The following is a 22,460-nucleotide window of genomic DNA, read 5'->3' on the forward strand; positions in this document are numbered from 1 at the left end:
CGTGGGCTTCTACAGAAATGACAATTTTCTTAATATGGGAACCTGAGTTAAACCTGTAGAAGTGCCATATTATTGTTGGCTCTATAATTGTAAAGAAGTGACTTGGGCCTGAAATAGAAAAGGATTTTTTAAAAAATCTCTAAAACTGAATTCTGTACATTGTACTCATTGGTGCCATGGTAATCTTTGGCCAGAAGACATTAATTAGGGTTGACCACAGGGTCTGACCCTGTGGATCAGCAGCATTTGGTAGCTCCTCTGTGAAAATCATGAACCATCATTTCTGCCAACTGCCAGAGCCAACTGTTTTTATTCCTGCGCCTTCTTAAAACTTCCCTTATGCATTTTTATGCAACAATGGAATAAATCTAGTTTGTGAAATTGTATCCCAGCTATATCCCCACTTTTTCCCATGGAACTACCTTTATTCTTGGTTAATGATTTTTCCTTTCTGCTGATTGTGTAAAGCTCTGGTTCTAAAATGTCAAGTAAAAGCTTCACAAAAGAAGGAATCATTTGAACTGTTGCCTTCTGAAAATCTATAAGGCATTGTCCCTCAGTTCTTTTCCCAAAATTATTTTTTATTCCTGAGGGCAATGTTTCTGGCTTATTATTCTTCCTTTGTGGATTCATAGAAAATATTTCTCCAAATTGAGTTTTAACATGTAAGAAAGTAAATGGAAATTAATATCCATAAAAAAAATCTTCAGTATCCTCAATTTATTTTCAATGTGTATATCAGCTTCTGTTAGCTCCTGCTCTTTATTAAATTGAACTACATCAGAGGGACAGTTTAGTTCATTTGGGTTCCCCAAAGGATTGAGCCTGAAGCATGCAGCATGATGTATGGAGCCAGTGGATTGGCGTCATTTTAAATCCCTCTTAAGGCATTGAATCCTAGAATTGTATATTTGCTTCTGTTGAAAGAATAAAAAGCCTATCTTTGATGCTGTTGTTTTCACAAAATCACACCTTAAAAAATTAATCTTGATAACAGAAAAAGTGAGTCCTAAATGCCTTACTTCATTCACAAGTACAGTGAAATATTTATTATTCCTACATGAGACCCCAGTGCTGGGTAGTCAGCTACTTGCTATTGATGGGAATTTTTCTCATTTCACCTGAATGTTTGGCTGGGATAGACTCAGCCACTTTCATTGCATAGCACAGAGTGTCTGTCTATTACAGTCTTAGTACAATAGTGCCTCATTCAGACCTTGAAGACTAAGGAGCTCCAGGTTCTTGATGCTTTGCTTTTTGCTTCCTTAAGCTGTGTGCCCCTTTGCTTATGTCGGATAATGAGGAGCTGCTCCTGCCCCCCTGGCAGTGGGCATGCCTAAGCTGTTTGTGCACTGTCTGGGCCACCTAGATGAGTATTGCTTGGCTATACTCTAAAAGTTGCTTTTCCTGCTAAAAATCTAACTTCCCTGATTTTGGGGGCTTGTTTTAGGTTATCCTTCTCAACCAGTTGAACAGAGGCCACTTCAGCAGATGCCTCCTCAGCTCATGCAGCATGTGGCACCCCCGCCACAGCCACCACAGCAGCAGCCGCAGCCACAACTGCCGCCACCACAGCAGCAGCCACCACCTCCCAGTCAGCCACAGTCGCAGCAGCAGCAGCAGCAGCAGCAACAACAACAACAACAAATGATGATGATGCTCATGATGCAGCAGGACCCCAAATCAGTTAGGCTTCCGGTCTCCCAAAGTGTCCACCCCCCACGGGGCCCCCTGAACCCAGACTCCCAGAGAATGCCCATGCAACAGAGCGGCAGCGTGCCTGTTATGGTCAGTTTGCAAGGACCTGCTTCCGTGCCACCATCACCTGATAAGCAAAGAATGCCAATACCTGTGAATACTCCTTTGGGAAGCAATTCAAGGAAAATGGTATACCAGGAGAACTCCCAGAATCCTTCTAGCTCACCACTGGGAGAAATGTCCTCGCTCCCTGAAGCAAGTGGCAGTGAAGTACCATCTGTCTCAGGAGGCCCAAATAACATGCCTTCACATTTAGTAGTTTCCCAGAATCAGTTAATGATGACAGGGCCAAAACCTGGACCATCACCCCTTTCTGTAACTCAAGGTGCAACTCCCCAGCAACCCCCTGTAAATTCCCTGCCCAGCTCTCATGGCCACCATTTTCCAAATGTGGCTGCTCCAACCCAAACATCTAGGCCTAAAACACCGAACAGAGCCAGCCCCAGACCCTACTATCCTCAGACACCCAACAATCGCCCTCCTAGCACAGAACCTTCAGAAATCAGTCTGTCTCCAGAAAGACTCAATGCCTCCATTGCAGGACTCTTCCCCCCACAGATTAATATTCCTTTACCTCCTAGGCCAAATTTAAACAGGGGCTTTGATCAGCAGGGCCTAAATCCAACAACTTTAAAGGCCATTGGGCAAGCACCTTCGAATCTTACCATGAATAATCCTTCCAATTTTGCTGCCCCACAAACTCACAAATTAGATTCTGTGGTGGTGAATTCTGGAAAGCAGTCTAATTCTGGAGCAACAAAACGGGCTAGTCCGAGCAACAGTCGCAGGTCTAGTCCTGGGTCCAGTAGGAAAACTACCCCAAGTCCTGGGAGGCAAAATTCAAAAACCCCTAAACTTACTCTGGCCTCTCAAACAAACACAGCTCTGTTGCAGAATGTGGAGTTGCCAAGAAATGTATTGGTCAGTCCCACTCCTTTGGCCAATCCCCCTGTACCTGGGAGCTTCCCTAACAACAGCGGGCTGAATCCTCAGAATCCTACTATGCCTGTGGCTGCAGTGGGAGGTGTTCTGGAGGATAACAAGGAGAGCTTGAATGTGCCTCAGGACAGCGATTGCCAGAATTCCCAGGGTAGGAAGGAGCAGGTAAACGTTGAGCTCAAAGCCCTCCCTGCCCAAGAAGTTAAAATGGTTGTTTCTGAAGATCAGTCTAAAAAGGACGGGCAATCTTTGGATCCTAACAAACTTCCCGGTGTCGAAGAGAACAAAAATTTGGTGTCTCCTGCTATGAGGGAAGCACCCACATCGTTAAGTCAACTTCTTGATAACTCTGGAGCTCCTAATGTGACCATTAAACCCCCTGGGCTTACAGATCTGGAAGTAACGCCTCCAGTAGTTTCTGGGGAGGACCTGAAAAAAGCATCTGTCATTCCCACACTGCAGGATCCGTCTTCTTCTAAAGAACCCTCTAATTCCCTAAATTTACCTCACACTAATGAGCCGTGTTCAACCCTTGTGCATCCAGAATTGAGTGAGGTCAGTTCTAATGTTGCACCAAGCATCCCTCCAGTAATGTCAAGACCTGTCAGCTCTTCCTCCATCTCTACTCCCTTGCCCCCAAATCAGATAACTGTTTTCGTTACTTCCAATCCTATCACGACTTCAGCTAATACATCAGCAGCTCTGCCGACTCACCTGCAGTCTGCATTGATGTCAACAGTCGTCACAATGCCCAATGTGGGTAGCAAGGTTATGGTTTCTGAGGGACAGTCAGCTGCTCAGTCTAATGCCCGGCCTCAGTTCATTACACCTGTGTTTATCAATTCATCCTCAATAATTCAGGTTATGAAAGGATCACAGCCAAGCACAATTCCTGCAGCCCCACTGACAACCAACTCTGGCTTGATGCCTCCCTCCGTTGCAGTTGTTGGCCCTTTACACATACCTCAGAACATAAAATTTTCTTCTGCTCCTGTACCACCTAGTGCCCCCTCCAGTAGTACTGCTCCAAATATACAGACTGGTCGACCCTTGGTCCTTAACTCACGAGCCACCCCTGTTCAGCTTCCTTCCCCCCCATGTACAACTTCTCCAGTTGTCCCTCCTCATCCCCCTGTCCAGCAAGTGAAAGAAATGAATCCAGATGAGGCTAGTCCTCAGGTGAGCACCTCAGCAGATCAGAGCACTCTTCCCTCTTCACAGTCAACCACAATTGTTTCTCCCCTTTTGACCAATAGTCCAGGCTCCTCTGTCAACCGGCGAAGCCCAGTCTCATCTAGTAAGGGCAAAGGAAAAGTGGACAAAATCGGCCAGATTTTGCTGACCAAGGCATGTAAGAAAGTTACAGGCTCTCTTGAGAAAGGGGAAGAGCAATATGGTGCAGATGGAGAGACTGAAGGCCAAGGGCTAGAGACCACAACTCCAGGGCTCATGGGAACAGAGCAGTTATCCACAGAGCTGGACAGTAAAACCCCAACACCCCCAGCACCCACTCTGATAAAAATGACCTCTAGCCCCGTGGGCCCGGGCTCCACCTCAGCAGGACCCAGCTTACCTGGCGGTACTCTCCCCACCAGTGTACGCTCGATAGTAACCACTCTGGTACCCTCTGAGCTCATCTCTGCGGCGCCGGCCACAAAAAACAATCATGTTGGCATAGCATCTGAGCCACTTGCGGGTGGCCTAGTGGAGGAGAAGGTGGGATCTCATCCAGAGCTTCTACCCAGCATAGGTATGTACTCGGGGCCTGGCATCATCTCCTCGTGTCAATTTTTTGATGACCTATCCCACAAAAGAAAGCATGACTTCTCTTCTACTTGGTTGAAGAAGAGTGGGCTAAATGGCAATAGTGGTAGTTTCATTTATTAGAAGTACATTGGGAAATATACTTGAAAACCCATGTTAAGTTTACATTCATTAATAGGTTCTCTCTCAGCTCCTAAAATAATGGCAGACCTTTCATTTATATAAAGCTTTTCATTTTACAAGGAAACATCTTTACCTGTTATCTCACATTATCTTCATACCAACCATGTCAGGGAGCCCTTAACCCAAGTCTGATTCCGTGAGTGAGAAGATTGAAACTCAGAGTTCAATATTTGTTCAAAGTTGATACTGTGAACCTTCAGTTTAACATTGTCTCTTAAAGGTGAATAGAAGTTTCTGCAAGCTCTCCTTACCATGATAATGACTTGCTCTTGACAGTTTCAGAGCAGGGTTCTCATAGCCCCTTCCTCATTATACTCTATCCCAGAGACTATTCCTTTCTGACTGTCTACTCCAGAGGAGAACTTTTCAGAAAACTAAGTTTCATGACAGTAGACACAGGAGAAGCAAAGTGGTTGAGAGACAGATAGGCTTGAGTTAGTATCACAGTGCCACCATTTACCAGCTCTATGGGTTTAAGTAAGTTGCTCAACTACTCCAAACTTGAGTTTCTTCCTTTTGTAACAAGGGAACAACAGTAGTTCTAAGAGTTCACTGAGATAATGCATATAATGTGCTTAGCACAGAATATAGTAATGAATAAATGGAAAAAAATTATTACTGATTTCTCTTTGACACAGTTTTTCATAAATTAGACCATTCCAATTCATGTATATCTAGTTCAAATTATTTCCTATGTACTGTTAAGATGGGCAAATGATGGGAGCGTAGGTATCCTTATGCCTCCCCTCCCCCCTTCACACCCCGCCACACCCCACCCCCCCCCACACACGCACACATACATGTCTCTCCTGTGAGACCTAAGTGATGCAGAAGCTCTATTTTCCCCAAGTGGAGTCAATCACATAATGCCAAAGCTGAGAAGGACCTTTGCTATATCCTAGGGCAGCTAACAGTGCTTTTCTCGTTGAATGCAAGCTAAAATGTTTTGAGTGGTAAGCACCTAGGAGGAGGGTCAGAAAGAACACAAGCTTCAGGTTATGATCAGAGTTCAAATTCTAGTTCCACTGGTTACCAATCACAGTTGGATAAATTCCTTAACCTCTTATAAGCCATGTACTTCACCTGTAAAACAGAGTTTGTAATTCCTGCCTCCCAAAATATACGAAGAAAAAAGGAGAAGACAGCATAATGTGGCCAGCACACTGCCTCACACAGAGCTTTAGAAAGGTTAATTCCCCCTCTCCCTCTTCAATGCTAGAGACACGGAGAGATAAAGACCCTTAAGGAGTTCATTGCCGTTGCAGGAGACAGAGACTTCACAGGGCTGGGTGCCCTAAGTTTCTGGTTCAAATTCTGTGAATGTAGATGACTCCTAAGAATGAAAAAGAAACCTGGTGTGAGTTAAATATATTTTCTGCTATTAAGTGTTTCTGTTGTACTTCTGGAGGGATCTGCCCACCCACCCACCCCCCACTGCACACACATACCAAGAGAATAATGATGAAGTGATTAGGGAATATTTTTATATGGGTCATATATAATACTAGAGTAATATATGAGCTTTGGGAAGATGAACCTGCAGTTTAAAAAAACCTCAATTTTAAGATTGTTTCCATTCTTCTAGGTTTTTATCTTGAAAATGTGAGAGATCAATACTGGAGTTAAAAGTAGGATTTAAGATACAGTTTTAGGCTTTATCAGATAAACATCCAAAAAAAATTCTTAACACAAAGGCATTATTGACTAAGCAGGGAGAGAAATATACAAAATTCACAGTTTGACAAGAGGATAAAACATTGTTACTAAGTTTATCTAGGATGTTAGACTGAAATGTCAAGATAGGAGGACGTAATCCTTGAGTGACTGTGGCATATCTATGCCCTTAATCTTTATTGTATGATCCAATAAGCTTCCATTCTAGAGTACATTGTGTATCTTGTTCCATTCCTCTTCAGGGACCTAAGTAGTCTCTGTCCTCCGAAGCCTAATTCTGATGTTTCTCCCTCTAATGTACCATCAGTTTTCTCAGTCTAGAATTGATCTCCTTTTCTTTCGATTCCCATAGCACTTTCTACCTTATGAATCTTCTTCATATAACATCCCAGTGGACTCCAGAGTACCACGTTTGTGTATCTTATCTTTGATACTGGACTGAACAAAAAGAAAAATTAGTCTCTAACGGTGCCTGGAACAGCGCCTTGCCCCTAGGAAGTTCTTGGTAACTGTTTGTTATATAAGTAAATAACATCAAATAATGTATTCATCAAGTATGAATTGAATATCTGCTCGATGACCATCACTCTTGCCAGGTGCTATACAAAAGTACAAAATGAATTTTAAGATTCAAGTCTCAAGGGGTGTAGTCTTTAGAGGAATGAGAAATTTTTTAAATGCTGAGGTAAATGGTATCATTGTTCTCTGCAAGTGGTTCAGTTTGCCTACTAAGGTGTGTTTTGGGGGTTAAGTTCTGAAATGTCCTTCCAAGGCCAGTTTCAAGTACTGCCCTCCAAGCGTATATGTATTTCAGCAGTTACTTAGCCCTTGAGTCAGTCAATGCCTTCGGTTTTGTTGAGAAAAGAAAGTAAAAGGCCTGTATTTTTTTTTCCTTGCCTTAGCCCCTTCACCGAGTTTAGTTGCAAAGGAAACTCCAGCCACAACACCACAGGGGCCTGGTGCCAGACCAGGTAAGGCATGCTTTGGAAAAACTTCTCTGAGTGGAATGGATTATATGTGAAGGAACTGCTGCTGTCCTCAGGGTGCCAGGAAGTGACTGAAACTCTCTCACCTGCTGGCTTCAGAGCAGACCTCAGATGAGTGGCAGGATTTGTGCAGGACTGTTAGGGTTCTTTTCCCCCCAACTGGCTTGCTGTCTTATGCATTCCTGGTGTCAGCCAGGGAACCCAAGAAGGGTGTTGCGGTGCCCATTGTCTGCCACCTAGCTGTGGATGGTTTCCATTGGACTGTTTGCCCTGTTGCATGACCCTGGCACTCATAGCTGGCAGCTGACTGGCCCATGGTAACTTGCTAGGGTGGCAAGCGTTCCTACACTCAGTTAGTAATTGCATATTCATGACAGGAGTGGAGGCTTGTTCTGAGAACCTCTGCTACAGTGAGGTAGCCACTTTTCCTGGGAGTCAGTCATTTCAGTCCTCTCTGGATGGCATTATGTTTCCCATGACCAAGAAATTGCAAATAGCATGAAGGATGGTGTTTCTGGAAGGTGGAGTCCATGGTAATCTGACAGATAATTGCTGTGGAATGCTGGGTCAGCTCAGAATGCGTGAGGATCTTGATGGCAATAACAGTACTGCCTTCATAGATAAATAGTGTAAGTGTGTTACAGTTTAATCTTGGCCTGGCCCTTTGTCACTGAACATATTGAGAGATACCAAAAAAAAAGTATGACACTTTTCACTCGAGGTTAGAATCTCATTTACAGTCCAGTTCACACTTGAAAAAATTTGTAAGGAAAAAACAGTATTACCATGTTTAGCTTTGTGGGCCTAAATCAGTGAAATTAAGCTATAACTTGTGATTTTTTTAAAGATTTTATTTTTAAGTAATTGTTACACCCACAGTGGGGTTTGAACCCATGACCCCAAGATTAAGAGTCACATGCTCCACCAACTGAGCCAACCAGGCACCCTAACTTGTGTTTATTTTAAAAGCTGCTTCAGGTGCTATGTGCTATGTTATGTTCTATTGCACACTCTGGGTAAAATCAGGCTTCTGAAAAGAATGGTTGAGCAAAAAGCATTTCAGCCATTCAGATTCTTCCTTCGCTACCAACTACCCACATGATGCATGACATTGTGCTAGGCACCTGACAAGGATAGGAGTGGAGCAAATCATTCACAGAAGGTATTAGATGGTAATGTTCATTTTTGGCGAGAAAAGGAGCAACTAAAAGAGGAAGGGAATTACATTTTCTGCCCCAATTCTTTACTCCAGAAATATGTGCTTTACTATATTGTACATCTTCCTCAAAATAATTGGCCAAGAATCCTATTGCTTTTAAAAGTTTGACTTAAATGAATCTCCTTAAAATACCTTCATAGTCACTAATTGCCTCACCAGATTCCTTTGATCTCTACTAATGTGAATTAGCTGTAATAGTGTTAAAGTTCTCAAAAGCACTGAGTTTCGTTTCACATGAGCAATCTAATAAAGTTTTTTGGTAATCAGCCTCTTTTGAGCTGTTTTCATTTTTGAGCACACATTACCTGAGTTTGTGTGCAGGCAACAGAGACCCAGTGAGCTGGTATCTATTTCAAGTGGAGGGTTTCCAGGTTTTATGGGTTAGATGTTGGGAGCTAAGTAGCAAATGAGAAGCAAGGATTCCCTCATCTTGTATTGAAGGCAGAGGGATGCAAGGGATTCCAGCATGAAGGCTGCATTGACATGAGTATCCTAACAATAACAACAGCTAATTTTGAGTTCTTACTAAGAGCCAGGTGCTGTACTGAGTTTTTATATGTATTGTTCCATTTAATCTTAATTTTGAGGTGAGTAAAGTGGTTGTCCCCATTTTTCAGATGAGGCATTGAGCACAGAGTCAAGCACAGGGTTACATGGCTAATCAATGGCGTCAGAATTCTAACCTATGCACTCTGATTTCACTGCCTTCAAGGAAGTTAACGTGTAATCTCTGGGGTAGATGAGGCATGTACACTGAATCTGCTATGCTGAATTCTCTATAAGGGGAGGCAGGAACAGGTACAGAGCTGTGGGAGGCCAGAAGCAGGAGAGATCACTGCTGTCTGGTGCATTAGCAAAGTCTTCTGGAAAGATGAAACTCTAAAAGCGATGTTTTTCTGCTGATGCTGAGAAAGAAGTGCCTGGTAAACCCATAGAATATTCATTTAAGCAAAACCCTGCTAGACAAATTACTGAGATTTTCCTTTCTTAGAGGGTATTGTGGGGAGTTTGAGGAAGAGAGGAATGTAATGGAGTCTGTAGGCATTATCTCAAAGCAAAGCAGTCTGCACTCTGTAACTCAGTGAGGAAGTCCTTTGGAGGAGAATGCATCCTTAATATATATTTAAGACATATTTTAAGATTACTGCCTTTAAAAACAAGTATGAAGAGGTTAGGGATATTTTAAGAAAGAAACCAATCTCTTCTACAGGAGAGGAAGAGGCTTATTTTACTAATCTAGTTATAGCTGGGTGAAATATGAACCAGGTAGTGTGAATTTAGTTCTATTGATCCAAACAGGATTATTTCACAGTGTGGAGTAGAAATAAAAATAGACCAAGTAAGTGTCTTATGCCCCAGACTACTGAGTTGTGTCCCTGCCAACTCTGTCTCCATACCATGTAGGGTGAGGATCCTGCTGGGCATGAAGACATGTTAGCCTAAATAGGGCATTTAGAATTCTGAGACACCTCCCTTCTCCCAATGGACATAGACACCAGAAGCTCCCACATCTCATTTCTGTCCTTTGTATTTTTCACAGAACTCGAGGCAAATGCTGCCATGGTCTCTGGACAAAGGTAAGATGATCATTCTGCAGACTCAGCGTGAAAATGGCATAAGCCTCTTTGAAGGGAAGGGTATCGGCTTTCTCATCCTTTAAACCTCTCTTCACCTTGTCCTTTTTCCTTGACTCATTGTGCCAGTCTGTTTTCCCTGCTAAAACAGGGGAGCTGTCATGAGTCCTAACCCCTGAGAGGTAACATTTCCCTTAACAAAGCTTGGTGGCCAAGTTTCTACCTTTTTTGGTTGTTTTGAAAATTGAATGAGATAATATGTTCAGCACTCACCATAGTGAGTAAATAGTAAGTTCAGTATGTAAGAACTGTTGTTATATTGTCATTAATAATAGTCCTTGCAACACCTTCTAAAGCATAGCTCTTTGATCCTCCAGGCATAAGAGAGAAAGCCAGACAGGGTCTGAACCCCAAAATTCATGCTTTTCCTGTTACACTACAAAGCCCCACATAACCTAATAAAATGAAATACACCTGTGGCTTCACTAACTCCATGGAAAGGAGGAGGAATAGTTCCAAAAGTAATTCCTTTTTTAATCTAGTAATGCATTGGATAACATTTTAGAGAATTTATCATATTTGTACAACTTAGTTTATAAAACACCTTCACAATCATTTTCTCATTTAATCCTATCCACCCTTTGAGGTGGTCATAATAACCAACATCTATCTGAATGCATCTCATGCTATGCACTGGGTTGCAAGCCCCTTAAGTGTATCATCTCATTGAATTTTCACAGTATCTATTAGGAAAGTAAATTCTGTCTTACCGGTAAGGAACCTGAAGCTCAGAGAAGTCAACTAAATTGCCCAAGGCCACAGATTTAGTAAATGGTGCAACTGATACCCAAACTCAGGTGCCCTGATTCCAGAACCCTCACACTTATGTATTGTAGCAGACAAAATGGGGATTATAGATCAAGAACCTGAAGCATAGAGGAAGTTAAATATCATGTCCAATAAGTATATAGGTAAGACTTGACCCCTGTTCTTCTGCCTCACAGATTCATTGGCATTCCTACTACATATTTCTGTTTTTATTTGAATTGGCTAATATTTGAATTCATTTGCCTTTACCAAGCATACTCCAGCTGTGTGGCTACACAAAGAAGATAATCAGATCAAAAAAGGGTATTTGTTTCCAGAGCTATCTGAGTACTGACCATATGAACAGCAGGACAGTACTTCTGTGGCTTTTGTTTTGCCAGGAGAAAGAGGCACCTCTGTTAGGAATCTTTCTTCCTCAGAGACTTTGACCATTTTCGGGGCTCCTAGCCAGAAAGCCATCCTTTACCATCTCTAAAAGGATGTGTGAATACCCCTGACTTACAGTTCTATCCCAGCTCTGGCCTTGCCTCTTCTTCACTTGACTTGGTTCATGGGGCAGTTGTTAGATATAAAGCAAGATGGTGAACAGTATGGCCAAATTCCCAGCTATCGTACCACCAGTGAAGGGTCCTATGGCAGGAATGAACAATGGAGGGGTAGAGGGAGTTCATAGGCCATGGTTCATGCCTCTAAGGAGCTCCTGATCTAGTGGAAGGCAGAAGATATTAAAATAAAATATGCTGTACAACCTGATGGGTGCTCTTGAATGCCAGATACAGACTGTGAACCCAAAAAGAAGAGACAGCTTTACTTGGGGAGTAAGGGTCAAGGAAGACTTCCCAGAAGAGACATCCCTTTAACCAGCTTGTTTTGTTGCATTACGTTTAAGTTCCATGCCTTACAAGCAAGTTTAATCAGCGTTTTTTCCCTATTGATTTTGACATTCATTTTTTTTGAACCATGCAAGTAGTAAAAAGTTTATTAAAGAAAATTTGAAATTCAGAGCAGAGAATTAAAAAGAAGAAAATTACCAGAGCGCGTGGGTGGCTCAGTCAGTTAAGTGTCCGACTTCAGCTCAGGTTATGATCTTGCAGTTTGAAAGTTCAAGCCCTATGTCAGGCTCTGTGCTGACAACTCAGAGCCTGGAGCCTGTTTGGATTCTGTGTCTCCCACTCTCTCTGCCCCTCTCCCACTCTCACTCTGTCTCCCTCAAAAATAAATAATAAACTTTAAAATTTTTTTAAAGAAGAAATTACCAATAAACCAGTATTCCTACGACTCAAACAATATTCACTATGTATATTTTAGTTCATTTTCTACTTCTCTTCAGAGTATGTATACAGATAGGGAATATTTTATATATAAACACTATAATATTTTTATATAATAAATAGTGATATATATATAAGCATTATACACACGTGTATTTCACACCCATTCATTCGTATGTAGTTACATATATATGCTCAACATGTATTATGACGAAAATAGGATTATACTATTCATAACATTGGTAACTTTTTTCCCACAGTAATGTGTCATGAACAGTTTTTATCATTAAATAGCTTTCTACAACATGATTTTTCATGACTGAATGTGAATGTGCCATGTTTTAGTTTTAAAATCTGTTGTAAAGCATTTAGGTCTTCTGTCTTTATTAGTACTTATATAATGCTTTGACATCCTGTGTGTAATTACAGCTCTGTAAAAAGATTTGTTTCCTTAGGCACCTAGAAATGGAATTGCTGAGCCAGAGGATTACACCAGGGTTTCTCAGCCTCAGCGTTATTGACAGCTTGGATCAGATAATTCTTTGTTGGGGTTGGGGGGGAAGAGCTGTCTCATGCATTATAGAATATTTAGTGGCATGCCTGGCCTCTGCCCAGAAGATGCCTGTAGCATCCCCCACTCAGTCACGGCAGTCATCTTAACAATCAGAAATGTCTCCAGACATTTTCAAATTGCTAAATGTCTCCTGGAAGGCCAAAATGCCCCCTATTGATAACTGTTGGGTTACATAATTTACACTCTGATCAGGAGTTTCTGTCCTCATACCCTCAGTAGTACTGGATATTACCAATTTTAAATCTTTGCAAACTAAAAAAAGGGGATTGAGGTAGGGGTAATCAGTATACCCAGCAGTATATATACTCTGAATACATTCTCATGTGTATTCTATAATGTGACTTAGGCCATTATCTGATTATACAGGCTCATAGAAAATACCAGTACATATTAGTAATTTCCTAAATTTCAGATACTATTAACTTTTGAAAAGGAATATTGTTATTTTAAGAAAAGGGTGAGGAAGTTTCAGAATTTTTATTCCAAGTTCTTAATTTCTTTTACCTGTTTTTCCACAATTTCACCAGCAATATGCTTTTTAGTATTTTATTTTACTACTGTAACAAGCTAGACTCACTTTTAAATTGTGAGTAATATAGAAGGTATTTTGTTTATTGTCCCAGAGTGGAATATTTTCTCTTCAGAATGACAGTATAGTTCTTAATCTCCTGCCTCACAAATGAAGCTCTATCTGAAGAGCCCTTTTTTGTGTGTGACTTGATTCCCTCTCCTTCTTGGAAACTTTGTGCTTCCCTCTGTCAGCAGTGAGCCCAAAGAGATCATTGAAAAGTCCAAAACCCCAAGCCGAAGAAACTCCCGAACTGAAGAGCCAACTGTGGCTTCTGAAAGCGTGGAAAATGGACATCGCAAGCGATCCTCTCGGCCTGCTTCAGCCTCCAGCTCTACTAAAGGTTAGCAGTGCAGTGTGGGTGCTTTTGTGGGTCAGATAGAAGAATGGGGTCTTTATCACCACAGCAGAGGACTTTGTCTTTTATCTATGCTTCTGTTACCTTAACTTCTATTGTCTGTCCCTCCTTTGTTTGTTAGTTCATTTACCTGTGTGTTTTCTGTGTATGTGCACAGAGCAGCAAGCACTGTTGGGGGAAAAAAAAAAAAGAACATAACAGGGCAGATTGATTCGTGATCACCACTTCAGATAGGTGCTCAATATGGCCCAGCCATCCTTCTGTGATCAACTCTCTTTTCCACTCCTCTGGCCCCTACTTTCTCTCCCCTCTCTCAGCAGAGACTCTCACCTCTCCACAGAGAAAATAGAACTGCTTCAGCTGTCACTACCAAGACCTAAATCTACTAGGATCCTCCTTTGCTCCTACTATAATAGAGCAGCTGTCCCTCCTCAAGTCTAAGGCCAGTTCCTCCATTTGTGCCTCTTTGATCCCATCTTCTCTGACCTTGTCAAGAACCATACACTACTACCAGTTTTCTTTCCTGTATTGATTGCTGTTTCCTTTTTTAATTCATGATGTCCTTGGTTTCTGTGACCTAGAGCTCTCCATAGTTTTCTCTCTACCTCTCTGGCTTTTCCTGCCCAATCTCTGTAGCCAGTTATTAGATGTTGCCCTTCCTCACACTTTGATCCTGAGTCACGCTTTCTCTTCAACTCTTCTCTCCCTAATTGATCTCACTCATGCCCTTCTTTTTTAGTTACAACTTTTCACAGATGACTCCTAAATTTGCATTTCTAGTACAGACCTCTAAAAATCTTAGACAACTGCATGTACCTCCTTACCAGGACTTCAAATTCAACATGTCTGAAACCAGACTTGTGATTTTCACCCCCACTATCAGGTCATCTGCCAGTGTTCCCCACCTCAGGGAATAGCACCACCATCTGTCCATTGGGCAAGTCCTCCTTGGCATCTCTCCCTCATCCTCACATCTCTCATGTTCGTTACCAAAGGCTGCTGATTTTATTTCAAGTGGCCCAAATTCATCCCCTTTGCCCCATCTTCATTGCTACTGTAGCTTAAAACCCTTTGGTGATTTACATTGTAATTTGGATTAAAGTCTGAAAGTGCCAACATGGATTAGAAAGGTTCTATGTGGTCTGGCCACTGTCAGCCTCTCCTGGCCTCATCTGACTTCCCTCAGCAACTCAGACATGCCGCCCTCTTGTCACAAGCCTGTGTGTGTGTACACCCACTGCAGGGAGTGTTTCTCCCTCTTCCTTCCTCCCTTCTCCTCATTAACCTACTCTTTGTACTTAGCTCACTTGACACTGCTATGAGGAATCACAGCCCCATGTTCTCCTTCATAATACCACAGCTTTAATTTTATATTTATTTATGTGATAATTAATATACATGCCCTGTTAGGGCAGGAGTTTGTCTGGTTTTGCTCACCACTATATCCTTGGTACCTGGTACAGTGCCTTATACAAAGAGGTATATAATCAGTAACTATTATATTAATAACCATCTATCAAATATATATTAAGTACTTACTACATGCCAGGCTCTGGGGATATAATAGTGAAAAGCGAGAGTCTCTGTCTTCATCATATCAGTTATATACCAGCCAGAAAGACAGACTAATACAGCGTGTTAAATGTTAAATGCTATGATAACAAACTTACATGGTACTGTAGGAGCATATTGCTGGGATGCTTTACTCCTCTGCCTAGTCATAGAAGGCTTTGAAAAAATGATGTTTAAGTTGAGACCTGAAGAATGAGGAGGCATTATCCAGGCTGTGGGAGTTGAATGAAATATTCTAGGCAAAAGTACGGCATGTGCAAAGGCCCAGATCTGAGGGAGAGTCATCCCCTCTGGGAATGTGCTGAGCTTGAGTAGCTCAGCTTAGGCAAGAGGTGGAATCCTGGCCAAGTGCCTGATACCAGCAGGGCTGCTGAGACGCAGTCCAGTACCATTGGGATACCAACCTGAAGATGAGGGCAGGTTGTGGTGCACCAACACAGACACTGACCTGAGAACTCAGCTGTTATTGGCAGGTTGTGTTTCTCGGCAAGAATTTCACGATTCCTCATGAGAGCCCCTGGGTAAGCCACAGGTCTACAGATCATACAGGTAAAGCAGAGGTGTAGAAGTTACCTTACCTCAGCCCATCAGAGAGGGAGGAACCTTTTTTCTTCTCCAGGCATACTGTGTACACCACAAACAGAGTCCTCTTAGGTATCCCCACTTTGATGCCGAAATGGAATCAGCCACTTTTTTTCCTCCTCCCTGGGAATTATCTCCCAGGCAGAGATTTGTTTGGAAGGAAGCACTCCTTTCAGTATATTGAATACTAAACTTAGAACACTAAAGGGAAGATTCCTAGAGTTCCGTGGGAAAATCTGCTTCCCCTCAGTTCTTTGTATTCTTTATTTAATGTTTGTTTATGTATTTATTTAGAGAGGTTGAGACAGAGAGAGTGCAGGGGAGGTCAAAGAGAGAGGGAGAGAGAGAAAGAATGCCAAGCAGGCTCTGCACTGCCAGCACAGAGCCCATTGAGGGGCCTGAACCCATGAACTGTGAGATCGTGACCTGAGCTGAAATCAAGAGTCGGACACTTAACCAGCTGAGCCACCCAGGTGCCCCTCAATTCTTTGTATTCTTTTGGCCCCTCACTTTCCCAAAGATCGAAGTTTTCTAGGCTATAGAATATGGTGTGTAATTACCTTTAAAGCAGGAAATAAGTGTTGACCTTTAGAGATGTCACACACCAGATTTTTGGAAACTTCATCTAAGTCCAAACCCTCAAGATAATAAGGATGTCATTTATAGTGTACCAGAAAGAATTAATCAAAGGAGCAGCTGGGACAGTTAAGAAGAGATGCCCAAATTAGAGCCAGTTTGTAGAGAACTGCCAGCCAAGCAAAGATGGAAAGCTGGAACCTGTTTTAGAAGAGGGTGGGGAGTAGGCGTGTACACTTAAGGACGTTGTCCCAAGGTGGTATTCATGTATTCCAACATGGTATTCATGTTGGAATGCCTGCCCCATCCGTGTTCTGAAGCTTAGCAACTAGCTTAGGAAAGGCCATAATGACTTGAAAGCTTTGTGAGTTTGCATGGAGGGGTGCTGGATGTCTCCTGAGAAGATAAAGAGAGCTCTGGCCAAACCCCAGGAATCAGTCATGTACAGATCTCTACATCAGCTTCAAGCCCTCAGGCTCCCAGTTCTGAACTCCTAGGGTAAGTTACCTTTTGTACCCAAGATGAGTGCTATAGCTGTTTTGGGTTTTAAGTGCTAGAGCTCTTGGATCCAAATTAAAGAATAAATATGCATATTATTTGGGCTGCTATGTTGTATCCAAAACTCTGAACCAAAGTCATAAAATAACTTTTTGTGATGTATTTGAGCCCATACCCAGGGAATGATCATAAAATATCATGGTGGTTTCCTTCAAGTTTTGAGGGGAGAAAAAGGTTTGCCTTTTTTGCACTCATACAATGTGGGTCATATGTGCACAAACAGAATCAGAAATGGTCTGTGTTTTTCATGAGAACCTTGAAATCAGGTGAGAAATATGAGCAGTGTATAATGAGAAATACTGGTACATTTGTATTGTCAGAGAACCAGTGACATTAATTATGCTCCTGCTGTGAGAACAGAGTTTGCTTATCTCATGCTGGCCAAGGCCTCCTGTACTGCCAGATTGGAGCAGGTGGGACAGATTATTTCTGGGCAAGTCTAGAGAGGCACACGTGGTTAATAGGTCACTCTTTAACCTATTGTTTTGTTTTTGATTGTTGGGTTCCCCCTCCCCATCCCACTTTTAATTACAGACACAAAAATTGGCTCTCACAAACTAGTGAGCTTCCTTTTAAAATTGCGCTTGATCAGGTGTGTTGTTACAAATATGCAAATGAGTAGTTCCACTTCCTGATATGAGGTGTTGCCTATTAACACAGAAATGATTTTTCTCATTTTTCTTGTCATTCTTCATTTACTCTTCTGTTAATAATAGTTTTTATGTTATACTTTCAATTGGAAAAAAGATTAGTAGTTAAAAATGTAAAGTTCAATGCATAAGTTTGAAACCAGGGAAGGTATACTAATATGAAGGAAGTTCAGAGCAACCTATAATCAGTAGCAGCTGTGGGTGTTCCTGGAATGCCTTAAGATGCCTCTGATAGCAAAGTGGGGTGAGAGTCCTACCCTCCCCACAGCCAGTGACTGGAGAAGCAACAATCTCAAAAAACAGACATTCTTAAAATGAAAATGTTATTGTGGAAATGTAAATGAACATAATATGGAGAAAACTCTGAACTGTAACTGCCTGAAACTGCACTCTTGTAGTAGCATCATTCAGAAACCAGCCATGAAAATTTTGAAAGGAAAGTTCCAGAATTTTCTTTACAAATAAATAGAAATCTTGGCTAGAAGTAGTACAGTAAAAAGCATAATGAAGTGAGCGAGGTCAAGGTCATTTTCTAAAACTGCTTGAAAGGTAAAGGTAAACTCCACATAGTAGAAGATTTAATAAACCCTTGTACTGTAGATTTGGCCAAATTTGCTTAAGGTCAAAATGAGGCAACCAGTGGCGGGGGCGGGGGGGGGGGGTGGGGAATGCCCATGTCAAATTATAAATGTAAATGTTCTCCAAGGATGTATATACAACCATCTGAAAGACTGTTATTGACCCAGTTACTTACCATATACTTTGTTCTAAAATATTAATATAAATGATGTTACTTTTAGTCTTTGGACTACTTTTATATCTCTCAAGACATTAATTTGTAAAAATCGTTGATGGTTTAAAAAACTTGGATTTTCCAACAATGTATGTAATATTTATTTTGCTAGTATGGTATTGAGTATGGGACTTGGGAGTGGGATTATGCACAGTCAGTTAAGGTAGGCAGCCTTTAGGAACATACTTGATGTACACTCTGAATGTACCATCAACCACTTCATTACTTCCCTAGAATTCCTTTACCTTCAAGAGGTAACCTCCAGATTCTCTTGTGTTCAGCGGAGTAGTAAAAGTTGTAACATTTTGGAGGAAGTATAAAGTTGAACTACAAAAACAAAAAACTCATCTTTTCAGATAGATTTATAAAGACTTCAAAAGTGACATTGTCCTGTGACCGAGATTGCCTAAATTTATCTAGCGAAGGTGATAAAGGACTTCAAAATCAGGTTGATACAGCTTTTTCCCTCATGGAAGTATAAAAGTGCACCCTACACCCATTTCCCACACCTAACCCTGGCATCTAAAATATTATTTTTTTTGCAGTTTCTAGCACAAATCACTTGTTGATTCATGGTCCCACTCACTGATTCATCCTCAGAAGCAGAATCAGTCTGCCAGATCATTGGGTGCTTTGGAGCAGTGACAGATGGGAACAAACAAGGAAGGAGGAGGGGGAGGAAGAGGCTGAGGTGCTTATCCCCCCACCCCCTTCCCAGCCACATCCCTCAGTCCTTCATATCACAACAAAGAGAGGCTCCCACAGTTGGCCTAATTAACAGATACCTTTCTAAGAATGAACACCCCATCAAAACAAAACCCTGTATATTTTTCCTGCAAATGACAAATTTGCTACAGTGAAAAGGAAACTTGAAAGCTGGACTGGGAGTTGATTATAGGGAACTGGGGTGGGTGTGAGACTCTTAGTTTATTTCATGGAATTAAAGAACACCATTATCAACATCCTGTCAGATTAACTGTCCTCTGATTAGCAAAAGACTATGGAGTAAATCAGAGAGACTGACCGTACCACATGGCACAAGCAGAGTGACCTTCTAGCAAGAAGATATATACACACTGGAATTTTCACCAACAGAAGCCCTAAAACATTACACAGGCCACTTCTCAGAAAGTCATTGAGCCTTATTACTTCCTAGCAATTACTATAGCTAACAGCAACATTTTTGCTTTTTGCATCTACATCTTAAGTCTGTGCTCTCAAAGTATGATACAAAAGAGAAAAAAAATTTCTTAGAACACTGAATCTAACATGTAGCATCAGGAACTTTAGCCTAGGGGCACCTGGGTGGTTTAGTCGGTTAAGTGTCAAACTCTAGATATCAGCTCAGGTCATGATCTCACAGTTTGTGGGTTCAGGCCCTGCATCAGGCTTTGCCCTGACAGTGTGGAGCCTGCTTGGGATTCTTTCACTCCCTCTCTCTCTCTGCCCCTCCCCTGCTCACTTGCTCTCTCTCAAAAAAAAAAAAAAAAAAAAAAAAGAAAATTTATTTATCCTAATTTCCAGAAATCAATAAAACTGATTCATCTTACATATTATTGTGTTATATAGAAAATATTTTTTTCTCCTTGATGGGAAGTAATTTTAAAACATTGTTTTCAGGGCGCCTTGGTGGCTCAGTCAGTTAAGCATCCAACTTCAGCTCAGGTCATGATCTCACGGTTTGTGGATTCGAGCCTGCGTTGGGCTCTGCGCTGATAGCCCAGAGCCTGCAGCCCGCTTCAGATTCTGTATCTCCCTCTCTTTCTGCCCCTCCCCTGCTTGTGCTCTCTCTCAAAAATGAAACTAAAATAAACCTTTAAAAAGATAATCAACCTTTAAAACATTGTTTTCATATTAAGACCAAAAGATCTGTGGAACCACATGAAGAATGAGAGTGCATTTAATATAAGATTTTGTTTTTCTTAAATGTTTATTTTGAGAGAAACAGCAAGGGGGAGGGGTAGAGGAGAGAGAGAATCCCAAGCAGGCCCCATGCTGTCAGCACAAAGCCTGATACAAGGCTCGATCTCATGAAGCATGAGATCATGACCTGAGCTGAAATCAAGAGTCAGACACTTAACCGACTGAGCCCCCCAGGCGCCCCTAAGATCAATATAAAATTTTAAAGAAATGTTTACATTTGGAGAGCTTTAAGCTATTCATTGTACTCTGCTGTAGAAGACTTATATGTGGAAGTTTTTGAGAAACATGGTTTAAATATGGAATAAGATTGAGTTGATTGAAGACATTAAAAGAGGAATGAAAGGAACACATTTATTCCCTTTATGCCACTGTTCTCAGTGTTTAAGTTACTCAGGTCCCACCTCTTCCATGAAGCCTGCAGGCTCACCTGGGCTCAGAGCAGGCTGTGGCTTGCTCTGAATTGCTTCTATGCCTGTGTGTAGACACTTGACCAGGGATCGTGATCATACTATTTAGAGACTTTGATTATAGTACAGCAAAAAGAGTTGCTTACTGCAAAATAATGGCTTGGCTCCAAAAGAGATCCAGAGGCTGGTTCTTTGCACTCTGGCACAGCTTACTCACTTGCTTGTAGCAACACTCATGGATGTATTACCAAAAGCACTCATTCTGTCATTTCACTGGGTGATAAGAACTGGTGATGGAGATTGTGGGGTTAATTGCCCAGCTCCAGATGCTCTCCCCACCCCTGCCTCTTTTTCCAACTGCTTATGTGTGCTCCATTTCCCACCACCTGTACCTTACGTCCCAAGTCTCCAAGGCCCTACTCTACAGGTCTAGGCCTGACACCCTCTCCACACTGAGCACTCCTTTTGAGGACCTTAGATTTATTCAGAGTCCAGTAGGACCCCACTCCGGCCAGCCCTGCTTCCTGTGGACTGCCTAAACAGCACTGCCATAAAGAGTTGCCTCAGCTGAGCATGTCCTTTCTTTCCCCCGACAGACATAACCAGTGCGGTGCAATCCAAGCGAAGAAAATCCAAGTAAACAAGCTGGACAGCGACTTGATCCTTGTAAATGTGTGTGAATTTTACAAAAAAGCAATTTTGAGCTGTGACTTTTTAAAATCCATTTCTGTACAGTTAGTCATTTTAATAAAGCAGCCCTTTTCCTAGTCCCTGCAACCTGTTTCATAAAGTGCAATGGGGAAAGCAGAGTTGTTGAACCCTTTTTTGGTGTTGCAAGATGAAGTTCAAGGTTTCTAAAATGTTGCCATGTATTGAGAGGAGCTAATGCAATTATGTTATTAGTTTTCACATTTCCTAAGCAGCCTAGAGTACAGGGTGAGCATTTTTAGATCTTCTAATGATGTATTGTGCTGTGGAAGTTATGTGTGTGAATAGCAGTAGCGAGAGCAAAAAGAAGCTTCTCATTTGGAAATGTTGTAAATAATTTTATTATATAGTGTTTTGGATGTATTTGTTGTAGAAATGGACCAGTGAATAAAGAGAATCTAAGGGTTTGTACAATGTGAAATATTGAATGTGTTAAATAAATGTCATTGTCCTAGAACATAAATGTACGTTATTGGCAAGGGATTACTGGGTGAACAAACTCTTTGTTTGGACCATAGATGAATAGGAACAGCCTTCTTTGTAAATTAGAATTCCACCTTGTCCTTACTATACTGACTTTGAAGAAACTAGCCTGTTTCAGTGTTTCAGCACTGTACCAGGCACTTTGATAGATGTTGGTCAAATTTGTTTTGGATGCAAATAACAGAATCAACTTAGGATCAAAGGCCACCCAGAATTTTTTAGGGACAGGAAGCCATCAGTAACCCAGATGCACTTTTTCTCCACCTCTTACATATGTTTCTACAGTGACAGGATGGATTGCTTCAAAACAACTGTAAACATTTCCTCCATTCAACAGATAAGCCCAGACTAACCAGCAAGATTCTTTGTAACAGCATCAAGAATCTAGCCCACTTTAGAGAGAGCCAAAGCATAAGAGACTCTTAAAAACTGAGAACAAACTGAGGGTTGATGGGGGGTGGGAGGGAGGGGAGGGTGGGTGATGGGTATTGAGGAGGGCACCTTTTGGGATG

At 41.7% G+C, this 22,460-nt stretch overlaps 1 protein-coding gene across 8 annotated transcripts in view; it reads left to right on the forward strand.

Moving 5' to 3' along the window:
* Positions 1-22,094, forward strand: part of NCOA6 (nuclear receptor coactivator 6) — a 107,020-nt gene extending 84,926 nt beyond the window's left edge. For 6 of the 8 annotated variants that reach the window (XM_053200042.1, XM_027069911.2, XM_027069914.2 and 3 more), the window contains 5 exons: positions 1,451-4,447; positions 7,221-7,289; positions 10,064-10,100; positions 13,533-13,681; positions 21,354-22,094. In XM_053200042.1, coding sequence (XP_053056017.1) covers positions 1,451-4,447; positions 7,221-7,289; positions 10,064-10,100; positions 13,533-13,681; positions 21,354-21,397 — 3,296 coding nt within the window. In that variant the 3' untranslated portion in view covers positions 21,398-22,094. The remainder of the gene's footprint in view (positions 1-1,450; positions 4,448-7,220; positions 7,290-10,063; positions 10,101-13,532; positions 13,682-21,353) is intronic. The other 2 variants (XM_027069913.2, XM_027069918.2) reach the window with 2 other exon arrangements.
* The last annotated feature ends 366 nt before the right edge of the window (positions 22,095-22,460 follow it).

Source organism: Acinonyx jubatus, chromosome A3, assembly GCF_027475565.1.
Source record: "Acinonyx jubatus isolate Ajub_Pintada_27869175 chromosome A3, VMU_Ajub_asm_v1.0, whole genome shotgun sequence".
In the NCBI taxonomy this organism is placed as follows: Eukaryota; Metazoa; Chordata; class Mammalia; order Carnivora; family Felidae; genus Acinonyx; species Acinonyx jubatus.